A 21,537-nucleotide genomic window follows, 5' to 3' on the forward strand; every position below is an offset into this window, starting at 1 on the left:
TAGGATTTTCCTTTAAACAATTTTTTTCTTTCAATTTATTATTTAGTTAATCATGAGATAGCATTTTTCTTCCAGTTTAATCAAAACTGTTAAATGAAATTTATTTTTTTTAAAAAAAACTATGCTGCTGTTAAAGGCACATTTTATTTAGAGAATGGGGTGCCAAGAATCAATACTTGCTAAGCAATTGAAGTCACTCCTCGAATCAAATCAAGGGAATTATCTTATCTTTACTGTTACTCAATATCCATTTATTGATTCATCGCAACATAGAGACATCTCTGTCCACTTCCAAGATTCTTCTCCACTGCATCCTACTTTTTGATTGACATAACAACTAAAAATTGAGCACATGATATATATATACATATATATATTCAAACCAGAGTTTGAGCCTTTTGAGGAACAATACATCACATACGATGAATTGAAGTTACGAAGCAAGAAGTGGAATTCCATACCAGATCAGAAGAATCATACCAGCAAATATGTCTCTATGGTAAAACCGACAAACTACATACAGATTTCACAAAAACAATCCCATCACTTTTTCAGGAAGCCTTGAGCCAACTTCAAGTAATCCTGGTAGCCGCCGCTGCCGCCGCCACTTTCCGAGTGGCCTGGTTTTGACGAGTGAGAATCAGCTTTCGAGCCCGATCCCAAGAACCCTTGAGCCATCTTCAAGTAATCCCCCTGCCCATGTGACTGATGATCCGGTTTTGTGGAGTGCGAACTGGCGGCGGTCGGATGGTCGGAATGTGCGCCACCGACGGCGTTGTGGGAGGAGCCGCCGTACTTGTGAAGGTAATCCTCGGCCTTGTCAACGTACTTCCCAAAGGACTTATCCTCCAATTTGCCGTAGTGACAAGCTGCCTCGAGAAGATCGCCGGCGGCATGGGCGACCTGAGCCTTGTCGACTTTGCCGGATTCGTGGCGGAAAGTGGCCTGGGCCGCCTGAGCAACCACCTTGGCGCTGGAAAGAAGCTCGCTGGAGGCGTGTTGCTGGCGCGAATGGCCGTGGCGGCGGGTCGGATCGGAATCCATAGCTGCAATAGAAAAGATTAGAGAGAAAATTCGTCGAAATTGAAGGAGGAAGAGAAATGAGAATGAAGTGATTGGGGCTTTGGGATTGATTTTCTATTAAATAGTAGGTGAGCACCAGGCGGTTTACTCGTTTGCGCGTTCGGGAGCAAATATATTTTTTTATTATTTATATTCTTGTTTTTGTCCGATCTTATTTATAAAAAACTCTCAACATATTTTATAAGGATAAAAAAATTTTAAATTGTATTAATCTATGTTAAAATATAATAATTTTTTAATTTTATTTTATTTAATATATACATGTTTTAAAAAATAATTATTTATACCATAATAAATAAAAGATAAAATAGTATATTCATGTTAAAACTTTAATAAAATAATTTATAAATAAGATTAAAAAAAACCTCCTCTGTGTGGATAGAACCAATGGAGTATTTTAGTGTATGGTTGGTCAAAGTAACAAGGTCAAATTCTCATACTGGTCAAAAAAAAAAGGTCAAATTCTCATAGATATCTAATTGTTTCCAGGAGCACATATCTTTGTTACGTGATTAGAGAAATGAAAAAGATTAGAGAACAATTATAAAGCTGTTTTGATGAGGATTTCCTTCTGGACGCGCACTGAAAGATGAAGAGGCTTTTGATTTTAATATCAACCATTTTCAATGGCAGTGGTGGGGAGGCAAATGTTAAAAATATAACAGTTGAGGGCATAATTTTTAAGACTATAAAGTTGAGGGGACTTGCAAGTATTTTGGGGGCAAAAAAAAAAAAAGGTACTGGAAGGTGTCGGTGGCGCTTGTTCATGACTATCAGCCACGCGCTTTTGTAATTGTGTTTGAACATTTCCGTTATTGGCCGTTCTTATCCGTTGTCCCCACACTGCTAACGCGTTATTGAAAAAAGCGACTTAACACTGTTATTTACAGATATGGGGACAGTAAGTGGAGAGTAGGGGGGGGGGGGGAATGAGTGGAAATGAGTGAAAAAATATATGATTGACATATAATTAGGATAAAAATGAAGAAATATTTTACTATCTTTATTTTTTAATATAAAAATTAGATAATTCATTTAAAGATATTAAAAAAAACTAGTTAATTATGTGTCACCCTAAACTATTTCTTTAAGCTATGTGCATTGAATGATTAGATAAAAATTCTTTATAATGAATGGAGATATTTAATTTGTAAAAAACAAGAAAGATAAAATATATTAATTTTTTATATTTAAAGCTAAATCTAACCCCAACTTGTTCTTACATTAAATTAAACACAATTAAGCGCAGCAGCTTTTTTAAAAACCAAACCCCTTCAAAATTTTGATGTTTATATCTTTAACGGTATTTCAGTGCGGAAAGGTTCCGGTCAAAAAAAGTGTGGAAAGAAGCTTCCTCAACCTCATATATCGGTATTTCAGTTATGTCAGACTCAGTAATCCAAATATCCAAATATTATATCTAGATATATAGTTCAGGAGAACAGATACAAAATACAAACAACAATACGCACTTATTTAATGGACTCATAAGATCATAGATCGTAACAGATCAAGCATCAGACGCACACATCACCACTACTGAAGCTAAGCTTCCTCCAGTTTCCAGTTATATGCCTCTGGCTCTCACTCACACCACCACTACACATATAAAACCCTTTCACGTTACTCTTCACATAATTAACTTTAATTATTAAGATCACTTCATGAAGCCTTGAGCCATCTTCATGAATCCGCCGGCGCCGCCGCTTTCAGACTGACCTTCTGGCTTTGACTCTTCTGATGGTTTATCCGACTGGTGGCCTCCGCCGCCGCCGCTGCCGTACTTTTCAAGGTAATCCTCAGCCTTCTCAACGTACTGCCCCACGCCCTTCTCGTCCAGCTTGCCGTACTGACGAGCTGCCCCGAGAAGATCACCGGCCGCTTCCGCCACCTTGGCCTTGTCCACGCTGCCGGATTCCTTGCCGAAGCCTGACTGAGCCGCCTCGGCCACCACCTTGGCGCTGGACATAAGCTCACTGGTGGAGTACTGCTGGTGGCCACCACCCTCCTGACGCCCGCGCTCGGAATCCATTGTTCTAAGACTCTCACGAAGCTAACACAGAGAATATGATATTGACCTGAAAACAGTGAAGGAGCGGATAACTGTTGAGGATCCGGGGGATGGGGTTTATATAGATACACGGAAAGAGATGGGTGTGGACTGGGGTCCCATTCGTTCGCATTCGGTTCTCATCAGCCGGTGACTAATCCGAACCGTTCAGATCTGGACAATCTAATATGAATAGTTGAGATTTAATATTATTAAATAATTATTTTAAAATAAAAAAATTATATTTTTAAAAAATGATAATTAAAAGATTATTTTATTTTTTATCTTATATCTATTAAAATAATTATTTTTAAAAAATAAAAATAAATCTGAATCGTCAGATCTGATAAACACTGGGTCCGTGTGGACGGACGTTGAGAAATAAGGGGAGTGAAGATACAATATGTAAGTTGGGAAAAAAAAAAAAAAAGATAAGATTTGTCTGAGTGGATGTGGAGAATCCACGTGGGTGATGGATAAGAAGTTGAGGTGGTGGGCGATGAGATATTTTGCGTGTTTTCTGGGGACCCTCATTTTTGGACTTAGGGGGTGTTTGGAAAACCCAAAATCATAGTTTCAGAAGCACTTTTTCGTAAAATGAAGTAATCTCCTCTACATATTTACTTCGTAATCCGTAAAAGCACTTTTGAAACTATGGTTTGGTTTCTATCCAAACACCCCCTTAATCGCCGACACGTTCCTTTGTCCTTCTTTTGCTTTATCACAAATATTTGCATAAATTGACTGTTGGCTGTGCTTCCCTCACTTACTGTGCTTATTTTTGTTAGTTAAAATTACAAGTTTAGTTTTACTTACACTTTAATATAAAAAAGTTAGATAATTAATTTTAAAATATTTTAAAAAATTAGTTAATTTGATTATTTATCACAAATATATATTAATCTTTTTTTAATATTCTCTTACAATTATCCTCTTGTAAGAGCTTTTATATTAGTGGGATATTTTGAAAAAAAAAAAACAGAAAATAAAGTAAATTAAAATCTTATATTTAAAATTAAATTAAATTTTTAACTAATTTTTATATTAAGTACTGCTAATAATAAAATTCGAACCTTTATATGATCATGTCCATTTTAAGTTGTATCTGAATCAATCATTGTGTTGGCCTCTGGTTGCTTTTGTTTCGTTGTTTTGTAGGCGGGCTGCGCTTTGTTTGTTTAATGGAGTACTTTAATTACTGATGGTATGGCTAAGTGTAGGTTCCCCTGATGTCGGCCACGCGTCCTTGTTTGTATTGCCAGCTTCATTTTCTTCTGTTTTTATTTTTTAATTTTTAATGAATATTAATTTTCTTACGTTAGTTGTTGGGATACTTAAAAAGGAAAACCATATTAAAGGTACATATACTTTCTCTCAATTTTTAATTTAGTACCTATGTGTTTTTTCCCTTTAATTAAATATTTAATTTATATTTTTAACAATATTAGCTCTTATAACTTTGTTTTATTGATATTTTTAGTCTCTACATAAGGATTAATGATGTTAATAGAGGAAAAATAAAGATTTAGTTAAGAACAAAAAATACATAGGTATCAAATTGAAAATTAAAAAAAAATATAAGTACCTTCAATATGGTTTTCCATACTTAAAATGGAACATATCCGTCACGAGTTTTTCTGATTTTAATAAATGTTGGTGGTGGCCTCTTCAACAACCCAGGTCACACCATGTCGATAAGTAAGGGCGGTTTGATATCAAAATCATGATTTTAAAAAATAATTTTGTGATATGCAAAATAAATATAGTTTAAGTTTATTTAGCATTCCAAAATATTTTTTTAGTTACATCTAATATTTAAAATATTTTGTGATGCATCTAGTATCTCAAAATATTTTTTAGATATATCCAACACCCCAAAATACTTTTTTTTTGCCTTCGTGTTAGACACACCAAAAAATATTTTCGGGTGCTGGGTATACTTGAAAAAATACTATGAGGTGTTGAATACACCAAAAGATACTTTACATTGCTAAACGCATGTAAAAAATACTTTAAGATACTAGATGCGTCACAACGTATTTTGGGTTCACTCCTCGTGGTGCTAGATACACATAAACGTAAGTAAATATATGAAAAGGTTTTCTCTTAATTCAAATAAAAATAATTTTTAAAAGTGTTTTCTGGCCATTCCAACATACATTCAAATCAAATATGACTTCAACCAACATTGTTTTAATCTTTGCGTCACAATTTTCTGCAAACACACTACACAACCCTGAGAAAAATAAATGCAAATTGCAACAAGTAAAGAGCTTGTGTATATAAATTCCATCCAGATCTTAATACAAGTCACTTTTTAAAACTCATTCATTAAAATTGTCTAAATATTGATTTGACTTTCATCTTTAGCTCTAATTTTTACATCATAATTTTTTTTAAAAATGTAATCTATCTATCCCCTGATGGAAAATTAACAAAAATATTTTTAAATTAAATAATAGTACTATCTCTGATCTTAATTATAATATCTTATTTATAGTTTATAAATAAGATCTTATAATTAAGACAGAAAGTAGTTCTTTACAATTTTTTTGGCAAAATGACCTGCATTCTAAACCATAGGCCATGGAACGGTGAGTGCCCTTAACTCTCTGCGCGTGTCCCAACTCTTTATTTCATCCTCGCTTACGGATATATGGGCTTATACGCTCACAACCTATATTTCAGAGATAATTCAGCTCGGCCCAATAAAATTTCGGCCCAAATAGGTGGTCGTCATTCTAAAATCTTACAATTGGAAGGAAATGTTAATTGTTTTTCTAGTAATTCAATAATAAGAATAATTAAGTGGAGCAATCTAAATAAAAATCATTTAATGTAAATTTATTGTGCTAAAGTGCTATTGCCGATTCATGTGTGAATATGTATTTTGGATGAATCAAGTCATTTTGATTTAGTTCTGGCAAAAAAAAGAAAATAGTTTCAATTTAATTTTCAATGTTACAAAAAGGATAACTAAAACATTTTTAATCTTAACGAGCTAATTAAAAATTCAAGACATAAAAACCCTTTGGTCATGTCTTAAAAAGTGAAAGACATGAAGGAATATGACGTTGTGTTATTTTCTAAATAATTTTTTACTTAAATAAACCGAATAAGTATGTTGTTTGGATAAACTTCTGTGTTTCGATTATACCCAAGAGCCAAAACCATTGTTTCATGTAATTTCATCCGGCCAAACACCCAAAAAAAAAGAGTCAAAAAATGATTAATCAACTAAAAATCATGGTTTGGAGAGTTAAAACCATGATTCGGCGAGAAGCTGGATTGATCAGCTTTTAAGAAAATCTATTCTCTAGGATCACGTTTTCCCCTATCCAAACATTTATTGATTTTTTGAGGAAAAAAATTCTATGTATCTAAAAACATAACATAGAATTATAAAAAGTCGTACCACAATATCAGTTCTCAGGATTCTAACATAGAAGTTAAATAGTTAATCAATTGATCGGCATCTGTATACCACCCAAAAAAAAAAGAAGATATTTATTATTTGACCCATTATCCTATTGTGAGAAGTATATCGGAGCAACAATCGAAATAACAATTCATTAAAAAAATGCCGATATTGAGATCAGCTAAAAAATAATATTTGCATTGCAACTATCTTTTAATAAAAACCTCTTAATATGTATAATTATTATGAATAGTTTAAAAAAAATTATAAATTTGATAGACCAAATAGATTGAGATATTATATTCAAAATCAAAATAAATCCTTTAAGTAGTTATTATATCTAGAACATAAGGAAATACTTAAAACATAAGGAAGTGCTTATCAATACTAATCAACACATCTTACCACACCGGTATAAAATATGGAATCCACATTAGTCTAATGATATAATACTTGGCCCTTAATATAAAAATTAGATAACTGATTTTGAAAGATTAAAAAAATTAGCCAAGTTAGTTATTTATAACAAAAATATGTTGACTTCATGAAAATATCTTATAATCTATAGGGATATTTTTGGAAATACATTATAAATATGAAAGATAAAGTGAAGTGATGTCTTACACTACTTCCGATCCTAATTATAAAAGCCAGTTGACTAATTTGAGGAGATTAAGGAAGTAAGTTGAGTTAGTTATTTATTCTAAATAAGTATTGTCTTTCCTAAAATATCTTTACTAATCAAGTGTATTAATTAGAACTATAATTATTAGAAGAATTATCTTAGAAAAAATTGAGTAAATATGAGAGATAAAGTAGATTGGAGTCTTATATTTAAGACCAAAATAAAAATAAAATACAGTCTTATATTAAGGATTGGAGTTAATATTTAGAACTGCTAACTAACTCAGATATTTAAGGCCAGAGGTATTTCTTGGGGCAAGAGACAATGACAACATTTGATGTAGCGTGTCCATAGAATGACAACATAATGAGCTAAGTAGTGAGAGCTCATATGTTTTATTATAAAAGGAGGCGAAGAAGTGAGCAAGAGAGGATGGCGTCATATAACTTTTGGTAGAACAGAAGTTAAGCCCAGAGGAGTGAACCTGAGAATACATAGTGAATTAGCTTCGTCTCTCTCTCTCTCTCTTGTTGATTTCATTGCTAATTTACTTTGTGTTCTCAGGTCACCCCTTTGGGCCACTCTGTTTTCCTGAATCATCCCTCCCATTTATTATAATCTGAATATTATTCCCTGTAAGTTCTTTATATCTATCTTTGATTTTTTTTGTTCTCCTCCTATAAATCCCAATCTTTTCTCTCTTCTTCTTGTTTTTCTTTCACAATACAGGTTCTGCGTTTTATTATGTGATCACTAATAAAGCTTGTATATTTATCTGTAATTTCTTTTTGTATATTATATGGATAATTCGGTGCGATCATAACTATGAATTGTTTGGCAGCCTTTTTTTCCCCAAAGAAAATTGAAACTTACCATTCAATCAAATATACAATAATGTGAATTTTTACGTCCAAGATTTTTTTTTGTTGCATATGTTATTTTTCTTCTGTGGTTGCGTTTTTTAGTCTTAATTAGAAGGGTAAGGTTATAAGTAAAATATAACTTATAATCTTCTCCTTTGTGTCACTGAAATATAAAATACTGAGTTGCACATAGGGACGAAGATGAAGGAAAGAAGCAAGTTGTACCGGAAATGCCAATTTTGGTTCATAAGACCCCACCAAGTTCTTTCTTTTTGCTCTCTTTGGTAAACTCAATCAAGCTCACAATGTCTTCATAGTGGCGCCATCATATCCATATTTCTTGTACGTAATTCATCTCATGAAAAAAAAAAAAATCCACAAGGCAATACTTTATGTTTAAATTTTATTATTTTTTAAAATTATTCTTGTTGATTATATTAATTTGTTCCTATTTATAAGTCACCTGTAAAGAAAAAAAATTTGTTTTTAAAATAGAAGTCACTTGTAGAATAATTAATGAGCATTTTCCAAATTTATCTGTGATGACTTAATAAATATATAAAGAAATAAAGTAAATAAGTGAGAAATATATAAAATGCAGTTTTAATACCATTTTTTATTAAGGGCACAAATAGAAAAAATTATCAATTTAATACATTTTTTTATTTGAGAGATTGGGGAACAAGTGATTTATAAATAATAACAGAATGTACATAACAAGAGACTATGAAAAATATATCCCATATAAATAAATATTAAATAGGATCTCTAAGAAAAAATTCAACGCATACTTTTTTGTTAAATGACTAATTTAATGAACTATTTTAATTTTTATAAATTAACTGTTTAGTTTTTATATCAAGAATCAAATAGTGTAATAAACAATAAACAATAATTGATGTTATATCTGGCTGATAAGTAAAGTTAAAATTTTGATATTCCATTTTTTATCCAACAAAAACTCTGATATTTCTAAAACAAAGACACGACTAATTACAATATTTTCCGTCTGGTAATTTAAAAAAAAGTCTTAACATTTTTACTGAAATGAAAAAATTATTTAAAACTTTGGGTATAAAAAATTAATCAACATTCAATAAAGATAATATAAAAATTATATATGATGCCTAACAAAAAACTGTCAAAGAGAATAAGCATTATCTTGTTAAAAAAACTACAAAAAATTAAATTTAACAAAAAGATATTAATATTTTCATTGAAATAAAAAAATTATTTAAAACTTACGGTAGAAAAAATTAATCAACATTAAATAAAGATAATATAAAAATTATAATATAATAAGTATCTTTTACATGATGCCTAACAAAAAACTATCAAAGACAAGAAGCATTATCTTGTTAAAAAAAAACTACAAAAAATTAAATTTAACATAAATATAATTGGGAATTCATTATTGCATCCCAGGTCAAACAAGCCAACCTACGTTCTTTGGCTCTATAGCCTTCTGCTAAACCAACCACGCACGTGACAGTAAGCACCATCTATCATCTAACAAATTAGTAGCGCTATAAATATATATATATATATATATATATATTGGTCTCTCATGGTTAAAAAAATAAAATAAAATAAGAGTTGAAGTTCAAATCTGCTTTTCAATTTTTTTTTTCCTTCAGAAATGTGCAGGACATCATAAAGTTAAGAATGACACAATTACACTACTCAGTGTTTTAAAAATGGAGTAATCTCACCCCTCTATTAAATCTCTGCTAATTTGATTGTTAGTTGATAAGAAAACTAAAGAGAATACCTAATAAGGTTATAAATAATTACCCTATATGAAAAGTAATAAAATAAAATTATCAAAATTCAAAAATATAAGTAAATGCTTACAGGGTAATATTATTTCTTATCCTTGTAAAAGATGACCTATAATTTTGAATAACTACCGGGGGATTCTTGAATCAACATCTTCGACAAATAAATATAAAATATTATATTTGTTTTACTATCTCATTAGAATATTAATATTTTAATATTTAATAATTTTTTTGGTGAATTAATATTTAATAATTTAAATATTATTATTTATAAAAATCCACCAACAATTTACAAGTCAACTTTTAAAATTTACAATTCTTCTAAAAATTTACAATTTAAGTGAATGTGTTTTTCATTACACTAGTTGCAATTTTGTTGAAGAGGGCTTATAAATTTTGGGAGGAGTACGTTTAAACTATTACTCTATTTTAATTTATAACTCAACTAATATAAAAGATAAATATACTCATAAATCTGAAATACCCCATATGAGGTGTAAATTTTTAAAGGATGACTTGTAACTTTTGGAAGATATACTGGTTGGACTATAAAACTTCTCAAAAATGAATATTTTTAATTTTGAATGAAAATTCATAAAATGATCGTTTATTAACTTATAAATAACACACGGGATAAGCAATAAATTTTTAGAGGATTTGTAAATCTAAAAAGGTTTATTTATAAATCGGGACTGAAGATTTATAAACAGGAATATTTAAATTACTAAATATTATAATTATTAATATTTTAATTACCTATCAGTATTGTTGTCAGCAATGGTGATTTGATCACCTGGTCACCGATAAAAGTGGTTTTTTTTGAAATAATATTTTGGTCTTTTCCATGGCTGAGAAATAAGATTAGTCTCTTAACATTTATTTGTCATTTTGAAATCAGGGATTGATTGGGATTAATTTTTTATAAGGTATCCGAAATTGAACCTGTGATCTCTTTCATTCTTATATAGAGAAGCATTTATAACCCTAGACTATATGGACGTTGGCAACATTACTTGCCCAATACATCTTCAAAAAGATTCAAGAGCAAAGTTAGATACTAGCTCCGATTCTTAATATAAGAGCTAGTTTTAAATTAATTTGATTATAAATAAAAAATTTCAATTCACTTTGTCTCTCATATTTATCTATTTTTTTCTCAACGTAGTTCTTATAATAACGGTACACGTTAAAAGTTTCATCAAATAATAATTCTAGCTAATATACATTATTAGTAAAGATATTAAAAAAACAATACCCATTTATTATAAATAACTAACTTAACTAATTTTCTCAATCTCTTTAAATTAATCAACTAGCTATTATATTAAAAATCAAACATAGTATTAACTAAAATATATGGGTGACTTCGCATGAAAAAAGGGAGCATTAAATAGTTTTTTTTATGAGATTATTTTTATTTACAATTTATAAGGATGTTTCTCTTTTAAATTTATCAAATAGGAATAAATTTTAAAAAATGGTTTATTTTTAAATCATGTCAATGGCACAAGTCACAAGACTCACAACACACTTAAAGAGTGCCTTGAATTCAGAATTAAAGGCAGCAGATAATTTTTCTACCCAAAAAAAAAAAGGAGTAGATAATCTAACCGTCAAAGTCAAAACCACTACCTTCTTTCATGTTTTACATTTTGTCGTTGAAACTACCAAAAATCTCACTACTATTTTTTGTGGGGTGTTGCTAACCTCGACAATCACTCAGTAAAAATATTTACATATGTCAAAACACGATAGAAACTGCGACTATAAGGAAAAACTGTCTTTTACAGACAAAAGAAAAAAGAAAAAACTGTATCTTTTCAAATCCGAAAGCCTATAGCCTATAATAATCACCGCTTCTCTTGCTTTTCTCTCCAAAGTCCAGACATTTCTCCCCCACAAAGGCCATTACACAGTCTGAGCTGAGCAGAGCATATGTCACCGGAAAAGATGTCCGATGAGGATGTTCACGTGGCAATCTTCCCCTCCGCCGGCATGGGTCACCTGGTTCCGAATCTGAGACTCGCTGCGTTGCTCGTGAACCGCCATTGCCAGGTCACTCTCATCACTGCTCAGCCAACAGTTTCTTTGGCCGAATCCAAGCTTCTCTCTCGCTTTCACTCTGCTTTTCCTCAGGTCACTTTTCTTCCCTTTCATCTCCTTCCTTTAGATGCTTCTGCTGCAAACTCCGAAGACCCTTTTTTTCTCCGATTCGAAGCAATTCGTCGTTCTTCCCACCTCCTTCCTTCTCTGCTCGCTTCGGTGTCTCCTCCTCTCTCTGCTTTTGTCTGTGATGTGGCTTTGATATCCCCTGTGCTTTCAGTTACAGAGAGCCTTCGTCTTCCACTTTTCATCCTTTTTACTTCTTCAGCCACGATGTTCTCTTTCTTCTCATCTATACCCAGATTCATTCCGTCCATTTCTGGACTGGATTTTGTAGAAATTCCAGGAGTTTCAACCATACCCAGATCTTCAATTCCTCCTCCGCTTCTTCTTCCCAACAATGTCTTCGCAAACATATTACTAGAAGACAGTCCCAAGCTTCCTAAATCATGTGGGATTTTGGTCAATTCGTTCGAAGCACTAGAATTGAATGCCCTTCAGGCTCTTAATAGCGGAAAAGTGGTCAAAGAATTGCCCCCTGTTTTCCCTGTAGGTCCTTTCGTACCATGTGAGTTCGAGAAGAATGAAAGAGAAGAACAGATGAATTCTTCGCCATTGAAGTGGCTAAACGATCAGTCTCCTGGCTCCATCGTGTACGTAAGCTTCGGCAGCAGACTGAGCATGTCAAGAGAACAAGTAAGAGAGATCGGAAACGGGCTGCTGAAAACCGAGTTTAAATTTCTGTGGGTAGTGAAGGATAAGAAGGTAGACAAAGAAGAAGAAGACGACTTAGAAGAAGTGGTCGGGATGGAGCTCATTAAGAGCTTACAGTCAAAGGGGTTGGTAGTGAAACAATGGGTAGATCAATCTGATATTCTGAGTCACAACTCAGTGGGAGGGTTCGTGAGCCATTGTGGATGGAACTCGGTGGTGGAAGCTGCATGGCACGGCGTGCCGATTCTCGGGTGGCCTCAGATAGGAGACCAGAAGATAAATGCGGAGGTGGTGGAGAAGAGTGGGTGGGGCATGTGGAAGAAGACGTGGGGTTGGTCAGGACAAAACCTGGTGAAAGGAGAAGAGATCGGAGACGCCATTGATGAGATGATGAAGAACGAAGCTTTGAAGGTTAAAGCAGGGGAGATGAAAGAGGCGGCGAGGAAGGCCGTTGCTGGTGGGGGTGGTGGGAGTTCTGAGATTGCTGTTCAGAAACTGATTGATGCGTGGAAGAAGACGAACCATTGATATGTATGAGAACCTACGTGTGAGGCTCAGTGGTTTCTTTCACTTTTCACTAGAGAGGAATAATTAAGAAGCTTGTTCATGTCTTTTTATATTATATGTATGCGCTAGCTTGATTAATTAGTTGCGGTATTGCCGTATTGGCAGTTGCTAGCTGCATTGTTGCTGATAAATTGTTAAGCTCTGGCCAGGAAAAAAGTTGTTAAGCTCATTTCTTAAGTTATGTTCATGTTATTGATATTTTAAAGGTTTTCAATTAATACTTTATTACTATATTTTAGTTATAATAATAATAATTTCTGGTAAAAAAAATAATAACAATTACTACTTCCATCCCAATTTTGACGGCTGTGAATTGTGATGTCGTTTTTTTTATTGGATCAAATGAAGGGCACGCAAATACTTCACTTCTTTCCTTAATATAATAGCTAGTTTGATTGTTAATTTGATTCTAAATATAAGATTTTAATTTAATTTATCCCCTATATTTATCTATTTTTTTAAAATAGTCATTCTAGTAGTTACACATATTAAATATTACATAAAATGACAGTTCTAAACTAATATACATGATTAGTAAAAAAAATTCTAGAAAAGACAACACATATTTATTACAAATAACTAAATTAACAAACTTTTTTAATTTACTCAAATTACTCAATTAGCTTTTATATTAAGGACCGAAAATAATATATTAGTAGTACATGCTCACACACAGAATGCATATTTGAACCTATGGCCTCCCTTTCAAAAGATCACTGGCAGTGTCCTTAGTTATATGACCCTTTACAATAATCTGTGAATAATTAAAAATTCAAATAGGTACGAGTCCAAATTAGCAATTTAAGGAGTGGCAGTGCATAGATATGTTGTGAGGGAAATTGTGTCCCTCGTGTTCCTCTATTTGTTTGGATGTGGGAGTGTGAGGTTTGGGGTTAGAGACACACACGGAGAGAATGTATTGAAATTAATTATAAGCGAAGTTAAGGTTTTAAAGGTAACGCGGGGACAATGCAATGAACTGAATGAAGGTGGCTGGCGCAGAGATATAATGGTGCTTTGACTGCCTTCCCCATGGACCATAGAGACGAAGACAAAGCAATCAGAGGGAGGGAGAAAATAGGTTGGAACCTGGACCAAGGAGTGACTAGAGGGCTGAGCCAGCCGTCTGCTGGCCCAGTGAACCCATCGAGTCAGAGGACCTGATCAGGTTTTTTTTTCCGGGTACTATGTATGGTCCTTCACATAAAAAGTAACGTGACATTTAATTTAGTTTTAAATTTAATATCCCGATCTATGTTGTGTTTTATATTTATTTATTTTTATCAATGTAGTCTTTTTAGTAGTTGCACATGCTAAAAATTCTATCAAATAGTATTGCTAGCAAATACATATGATTAGTAAGGGTATTTTAGAGAAGATAATACATATCTATTACAAATAACTAATTTAACAAATGTTTTTAATTTATTCAAATTAGTCAACTAGCTTGTATATTAAAAAATGAAAAATAGTAATCTGCAAGCCATAGCCAAAAAAAGGAAGGGAAAAAACTCGTCTCTTAGAGACTAGGTAGTTGATGAGTGGAGGAAGATAAGCTATTAATATGAATGAGAGGCGTGGACGTACTATAACTGAAGAAGAACTAACAGAAATTGGGTCTAGTAAAAGGAGTTAGTCTCTCACAATGTGACGAACTAAGGTTTAAATCCCCGTTAGAAGAGGTATCTACATTTAGTGCTTGACAGTGTTTCGAATAAGATTATCTCTAATAAGAAGATACTTATATTTTTTTAAAAAAATAATTGAAGAAGAAGAAGAAGCCATAGCTGGACCAGGACGCTTCTTCAAGTATGCAAAAACAGTTTTGTGCTTCTTTTTTTTTTTTTTTTTTGGTTCAGGGAGAGTTTTGTGCATTGTTGTTAATAAGTTGTATCACATGAATCATTGGGAGATGGGCCTGCTTTGGTTGGTGACTTAGCCCTATCACAAGATGATCCTTTTTCTTTGTAACATCACTTGCAAGGCGGTCCTAAACTTCCCTATAGCTGCAATGGACAGTGTTCAATGAACTGAGCTTAATTTCTCATGCAGCTTTGAAATTGCTTTGTTGACAACAAATGTCCAAGCAAAGCCAACAACGATGACATATCTGATTTTTTTTTTCCCCCCTAAGAAGAAGAAGAAAATTTGCGGGCGATAGCCAACAGTTGCGACTGGAATTTTTTTTTGAGGGAGCAAACAATCAAGCTACAACATTTTCATGAAGTTTCCGAAAACCTTTTATGTTCGCTGCTATTTTAAACAACTAAAATTCCCATCAGTTGCTATGTTAACTTATACCACAGCATGATAGATAATCTAATACTCCTCCGGTCCTAATTATAAGACCCAATTGACTTATTTGAGGAGATTAAGGAAGTAAGTTAAGTTGGTTATTTATAATAAATAAGTATTGTTATTCCTAAAATATCCTTGCTAATTAAGTATATTGGCTAAAACTATCATTATTAGAAGGATTATCTTGGAAAAAAATGCATAAATATAAGAGAGAAAATGGATTGGGTCTTATAATTAGGACCAAATAAAAAGTCAAATTGGGTCTTATAATAAGGATCGGAGGAGTACTACTTTCAATTCCTAATTTAAGCAGATTAAGTAAATTAGATTAATTATTTGTAATAAATATGTATTGTCTTGTCTAAAATAACCTGGTTAATCAAGTGTCACTTGATTAAACATTTTATATGTGCAACTAGTACAAAAGCAACATTAAAAAAATGAATAAATGAGAAACAAGTGAATTATGATTTTATATTTAAGATTAAAATCAAAATCAAACTAGCTTTTATATTAAAACCGGAAATAGTATCATAAAATAGGATTTTAGAGAGTTCCTGTCATATTTATTAAAATTAAATTTATTGAATTACTAATTAATTAAAGACTAAATTTTTTTTAACTTATTCAAATTAATTAAACAAATTTTACATTAAACAATGGAGGAGCAGTACAACGCATCATTAAATGCTTTTTAGTATGTTACCTGCTTGCACGCTGTCAAAACATATGCAGAGTTGGGAAGGGCAATTTCACATTTTTATATTTGCTCTCCTGTAAACAAAATTGTATATTCAATGTACTCTCACATATAATAAGTTGCTAAAAAACAAAAGCATCTGGGTTGTCTCGTCATATTTTGTCGACGCTAAATAAAATAAAACTCGGAGACATCATGGGTTGGCTATAAATATAAAACATATATAAAAACTAGTTTGAAATTTAAATTAGTTGTAAATATAAGATTTTAATTTATTTTATTTTTTATACTTATCTATTTTTTAAAACAGTTTTTATAATAGTTACATATATTTAAGTTTTCATCATATGATAATTCTAGCTAATACACATAATTAATAAAAGTATTTTAGAAAAGACAATATCTATTTATTATAAATAACTAATTCTTAATCCATTTAAATTAGTCAACTAACTTTTATATTTAGTACAAGAGATAACATATAGCCAACTCATGAGAATATAATAATAATATTTCATCTCGTCCGATGCAGAAAGAAAGGAAGGACCCAAAAATTTGCCCTCTCCGTTCATGATTCTATGAATTTTATAATGGATGGTGTATGTATAACAAGAATTTATCGTTGACTTAGTTGTTCTTGTCATTTTTTTAAGTTAAAATTATTATTTGCGAAGCTATTTTTACGTTGAGAATGAAGGGTTTGGCCGGAAAAAAGAAGAAGAAAGAAATCAAATGAAGGGATGTATAGATAATTTGTCTTCATCATTTAGGCAGCTTAAATAAGTCACTAAGCACTTTAGGATAATTTAGGTAATTTTGGGGAATTGGGGTTATAAACAAAATGACGGATAAGACTGTCTTAAGCATCAAGGATGCAAAATGTATATTTTATAAATAATTATAAATATGTTACATGTTTACGTAGTAAGTTGAAACAAATAATTTTTTTCGTATACTTTATAAATTATGATAAAAATTATTTTTAAAAAAATTCAACTGCCATTATAAGCATTAAAAAAAAAGAGCATGTGATCTGTCTCGTTATAATATACTACTTCCTGTCTTAATTATAAGGCCTCGTTTATAGATTATAAATAGATTTTATAATTAAGAAGTAAGGTACTACCTTCGGTTCTTAATATAAAATTTCGTTTGATTTTTATTTTGATCCTAATTGTAAGATCCCAATCTATTTTATCTTTCATATTTATGTATTTTTTTATAAGATAATCTCTCTAATAATAGTAATTCTAATCAATAAACTTGACTAGTAAGAATGTTTTAGAAAAGATAAACTATATTTATTAAAAATAACAAATTTAACTTTTTAAAAAAATATTTTTAAAATTAATTAATTTGTTTTTATAATTAGAACAAGAGGCAGGTAGAAGTATTTTGTGTATCCTAGATTAAAAAAACCACGTAAAGCACGCAACTTGCACAACCTCAATTCATTTTCTTCCTTCTCGGTTCGCCTTTGAATTCATCATAAACGATATACATTTTCAAATCCATATTAGAGCTTTCCACGCACTCAGTGAATCGCAGGTTGCATCTTTCTAGTCTGAAATTAAAAGTCTTTCCAGACAATTCACATTACACAGTCTGAGTTGACTACACGTCACCGGAAAACATGTCCGACGCGGTTGTTCACGTGGCTCTCTTCCCTAACGCCGGCATGGGTCACCTAACTCCATTTCTGAGACTTGCCGTGTTGCTCGTGAACCGCCATTGCCGAGTCACTCTAATCACTCCTCAGCCCACAGTTTCCATGGCTGAATCCAGGCTTCTCTCTCGCTTTCACTCTGCTTTTCCTCAGGTCTCTGTTCTTCCCTTTTATCTCGTCCCTTTTGATGCTTCCACTGCAAACTCCGACGACCCTTTTTTTCTCCAGTTTGAAGCAATTCGTCGCTCATGTCATCTTCTTCCTTCTCTGCTCGCTTCGGTTTCTCCACCTCTCTCTGCTTTTGTCTGCGATATGACCCTGATATCCCCTGTTCTTCCAATCACAGAGAGCCTTCGTCTTCCAATTTTCATCCTTTTTACTTCTTCAGCTGCCATGTTGTGCCTCTTCTCATCCATAGCCAGATTGATTCCGTCCATTTCTGAAATGGATTTTGTAGAAATTCCAGGAGTTTCAACCATACCCAGATCTTCGATCCCTCCTCTGCTTCTTCTCCCCAATAATGTCTTCGCAAACATATTACTAGAAGACAGTCCCAAGCTTCCTAAATCATGTGGGATTTTGGTCAATTCGTTCGAAGCGCTGGAATCGATTCCTCTTGAATCCCTGAACAGCGGAAAAGTGGTCAAAGAATTGCCCCCTGTTTTCCCAATGGGTCCTTTGATGCCATGTGAGTTTGAGAAGAATGAAAGGGAAGAACAGATGAATTCTTCGCCATTGAAGTGGCTAAACGATCGGTCTCCTGGGTCCGTCGTGTACGTAAGCTTCGGCAGCAGACTGAGCATGGCAAGAGAACAAGTAAGAGAAATCGGAAACGGGTTGCTGAAAACCGAGTTCAAATTTCTGTGGGTAGTGAAGGATAAGAAGGTAGACAAAGAAGAAGAAGACGACTTACAAGAAGTGGTCGGGACGGATCTGATGAGGAGATTAAAATCAAAAGGGTTGGTAGTGAAACACTGGGTAGATCAATCTGATATTCTGAGTCACAACTCAGTGGGAGGGTTCGTGAGCCATTGTGGATGGAACTCGGTGGTGGAAGCAGCATGGCACGGCGTGCCGATTCTGGGGTGGCCTCAGATCGGAGACCAGAAGGTTAATGCAGAGGTGGTGGAGAAGAGTGGGTGGGGCATGTGGAAGAAGACATGGGGTTGGTCAGGAGAAAATCTGGTGGAAGGAGAAGAGATTGGAGACGCCATTGATGAGATGATGAAGAACGAAGCTTTGAAAGTTAAAGCAATGGAAATCAAAGAGGCGGCGAGGAAGGCCGTTGGCGGCGGCGGCGGCGGCGGGAGTTCTGAGATTTCTGTTCAGAGACTGATTGATGAGTTGAAGAGGATGAACTGTTCGGGTTAAGGTCAATGGCTTCTTTAGGTTGAATTAATTTCCATTGGATGGGAGAAAATAAGATGGCCTTTTTTATTCTAAAAAATCTTGCTTTTTAGATTTACTTCTTATTGATGCCAGCGTGAGTTCAATGAAAAAAATGGTAATTATTTGCACTTTGATCTTATCACCATCATTATTAAAATAAAACATGAAGATTATAAAAACATATATACAATAGTTGCAAAGTGTACGCTAATCTTCATTTTACTCCTCCAGTCTTTAATATAGGACCCATTTAACTAATTTGATTAGATTAAAGAAGTTAGGTAAGTTAGTTAATTATAAAAATTATGACATGTTTTTCCTAAAATACCATAATCATCTTTCTTAATACCCCTCTCTATCTTCTACTTGATTATAGTTGATGGAGTATCCATAAGGGTAATTTAGAGAAAATTAATAAATATGAGAAATGGGTCTTATATTTAGGATCAAAATCAACTTAGCAATTGGGTCCTATATTAAGGATCGGAGGAGTACTTTATTTACAAGACATACTTTTATTTTGAAAATTGACCCAAGGTTTTTCAAAATTGAAAAAACATTACTACCATGCTTATGCAGACATTCCTTCTTGTGGAGGACAAAGATATAGCTTTAACTTAAGAATTTGTTATGTATATGTAATAGTTTGTTTAAACTTGCCAATGCAGAAATATAAATAACTTGTCATGGATTCAATTATTTTTGTCATTTCTTAAATAAAGTTGCTATTCATTGAGCTATTCTTGTAATTAGAATTTTTGTTTTTCAGAATTCAAATGAAGGGTATGCAGTTAATTTGGCTTCGTAATTTAATCACAAATAAATTAGTGAGAACTTTAACGTAACATCCTCGAGATCCTTGGCGTAGTTAGGCTACTTCAAGAGTTTGAATTGATATTCGCTTGCTTTAAGATTTTTTCCCCCCCTCCCTGTTTCTCTCCCTTCTCTTTATTTCTAATATTCCATTTTCACGTCCCAACTACTAATTAGCCGTTACCTAGCTAAATTTAATGCTTTTTTTTTTATAGATATAGCTATCCTCGGCAGATATATTTATTTAATGGTATTTTTTATACATTTTCAAAAACTTCCTAACTTTGAATTTAACATATTTTCTTATTTATTATAATTTTTATTTGTTTTTAATTCAATAATTTAAAAACATTTAAATTTAAAGAGGGAGAGGAAAAGCTGGATTGTTAAATTAATGGAGTCTTAATTTAAATTTTTTAACATAAAGTTTAATGAATAAAATTTTTTTCAGAATTTGTAATGAAATATTCTTTATTTTTTTTATAAGCAGAAAATTACCCCAAAAAAAAAAAGATAATAGCAACATAACTTCACCTCTTCCAGCGCTGGAGCAAGAACTGGGTGAAAACCAAAACCAATTTCTTGTAAACATTTCAAAATTTAACAATGGTTATGACTTATGAGAATAGTGGCTAGTTTGGCACGATTCCATTAATCTTGATACAAATTACGAGGAATTAATTCAAATATTTGATTCAATTTACGCAATATCAAGAGAATTGCATTTTGTAATGCTGACTCTCTTGAGTAGATGCATTAACATTGCACTATCAGGATTGTTTGGATTAATCTAGAAGTGATTTTACAACACATGAAATAAATATATGAAAAATTTTTTTGTCTCGACTTACATAAAAGCTGGGGTGTTTGCCAAATTTCTCGTAAGACATTATTTTTAGTCCTTAATATAAGGGCTAGTTTACTAATTTGAGTTGATTAAGAAATTAGTTTAGTTAATTATTTGTAATAAATAGGTGTTGTTTTTTTTTTAAATATATTTGCTAATCAAGTGTCATTTGATAAACATTTAACATGTGTAACCACTATAAAGACTACTATAAAAAAATAGATAAATCTGAGAGATAAAATAAATTGAAATTTTTAAACTAACTCTTATTTCATGCTCCTTCCGGTCCTAAATTAAGACACATTTTTTAGTGTAATTTATATTACAAAATAAGTTTTATATTTAAGACCGGAGATGTTTTTTTTTTTTGGTACAACGGATGAGGCTAAGCTCCAAAAAGCGAAAAACAAACCGAATCAAGGGGGATTAATTCCCATACTATCTAAGTTAGCCAAGCCCTTAACTTGTAGGGACAAGAAGGGAAGACAGCTGTCCGCGCAAGGCCCTCCTTTGCCAAGGCATCCGCTAGGCGATTTTGCTCTCGTGGTATGTAGCTGACTTCCAGTTCCCAGTCATAGGTCATCATCTCTTTGATCCGATGAAAGACTAAGCTGCCTACC

At 32.5% G+C, this 21,537-nt stretch overlaps 4 protein-coding genes across 4 annotated transcripts; 2 read left to right on the forward strand and 2 right to left on the reverse strand.

Moving 5' to 3' along the window:
• Window positions 1-212: 212 nt before the first annotated feature.
• Window positions 213-1,126, reverse strand: LOC114720556 (nodulin-related protein 1-like). The gene has a single exon (XM_028906207.1). It carries the CDS (start codon window positions 1,042-1,044, stop codon window positions 544-546), a length of 501 nt encoding a protein of 166 aa, XP_028762040.1. The 5' UTR covers window positions 1,045-1,126; the 3' UTR covers window positions 213-543.
• Window positions 1,127-2,438: 1,312 nt separating this feature from the next.
• Window positions 2,439-3,209, reverse strand: LOC114720558 (nodulin-related protein 1). The gene has a single exon (XM_028906210.1). The coding sequence runs from the start codon at window positions 3,113-3,115 to the stop codon at window positions 2,741-2,743; it is 375 nt and encodes a 124-aa protein (XP_028762043.1). The 5' UTR covers window positions 3,116-3,209; the 3' UTR covers window positions 2,439-2,740.
• An 8,430-nt stretch (window positions 3,210-11,639) lies between these two features.
• On the forward strand, window positions 11,640-13,429 carry LOC114720482 (UDP-glycosyltransferase 13-like). Its single transcript, XM_028906126.1, has one exon. It carries the CDS (start codon window positions 11,756-11,758, stop codon window positions 13,163-13,165), a length of 1,410 nt encoding a protein of 469 aa, XP_028761959.1. The 5' UTR covers window positions 11,640-11,755; the 3' UTR covers window positions 13,166-13,429.
• Window positions 13,430-17,773: 4,344 nt separating this feature from the next.
• Window positions 17,774-19,292, forward strand: LOC114720483 (UDP-glycosyltransferase 13-like). Its single transcript, XM_028906127.1, has one exon. The coding sequence runs from the start codon at window positions 17,836-17,838 to the stop codon at window positions 19,237-19,239; it is 1,404 nt and encodes a 467-aa protein (XP_028761960.1). The 5' UTR covers window positions 17,774-17,835; the 3' UTR covers window positions 19,240-19,292.
• Window positions 19,293-21,537: the final 2,245 nt, after the last annotated feature.

Source organism: Neltuma alba, unplaced genomic scaffold (genome assembly GCF_004799145.2).
Source record: "Neltuma alba isolate B1F8T4 unplaced genomic scaffold, ASM479914v2 tig00011988_pilon, whole genome shotgun sequence".
In the NCBI taxonomy this organism is placed as follows: Eukaryota; Viridiplantae; Streptophyta; class Magnoliopsida; order Fabales; family Fabaceae; genus Neltuma; species Neltuma alba.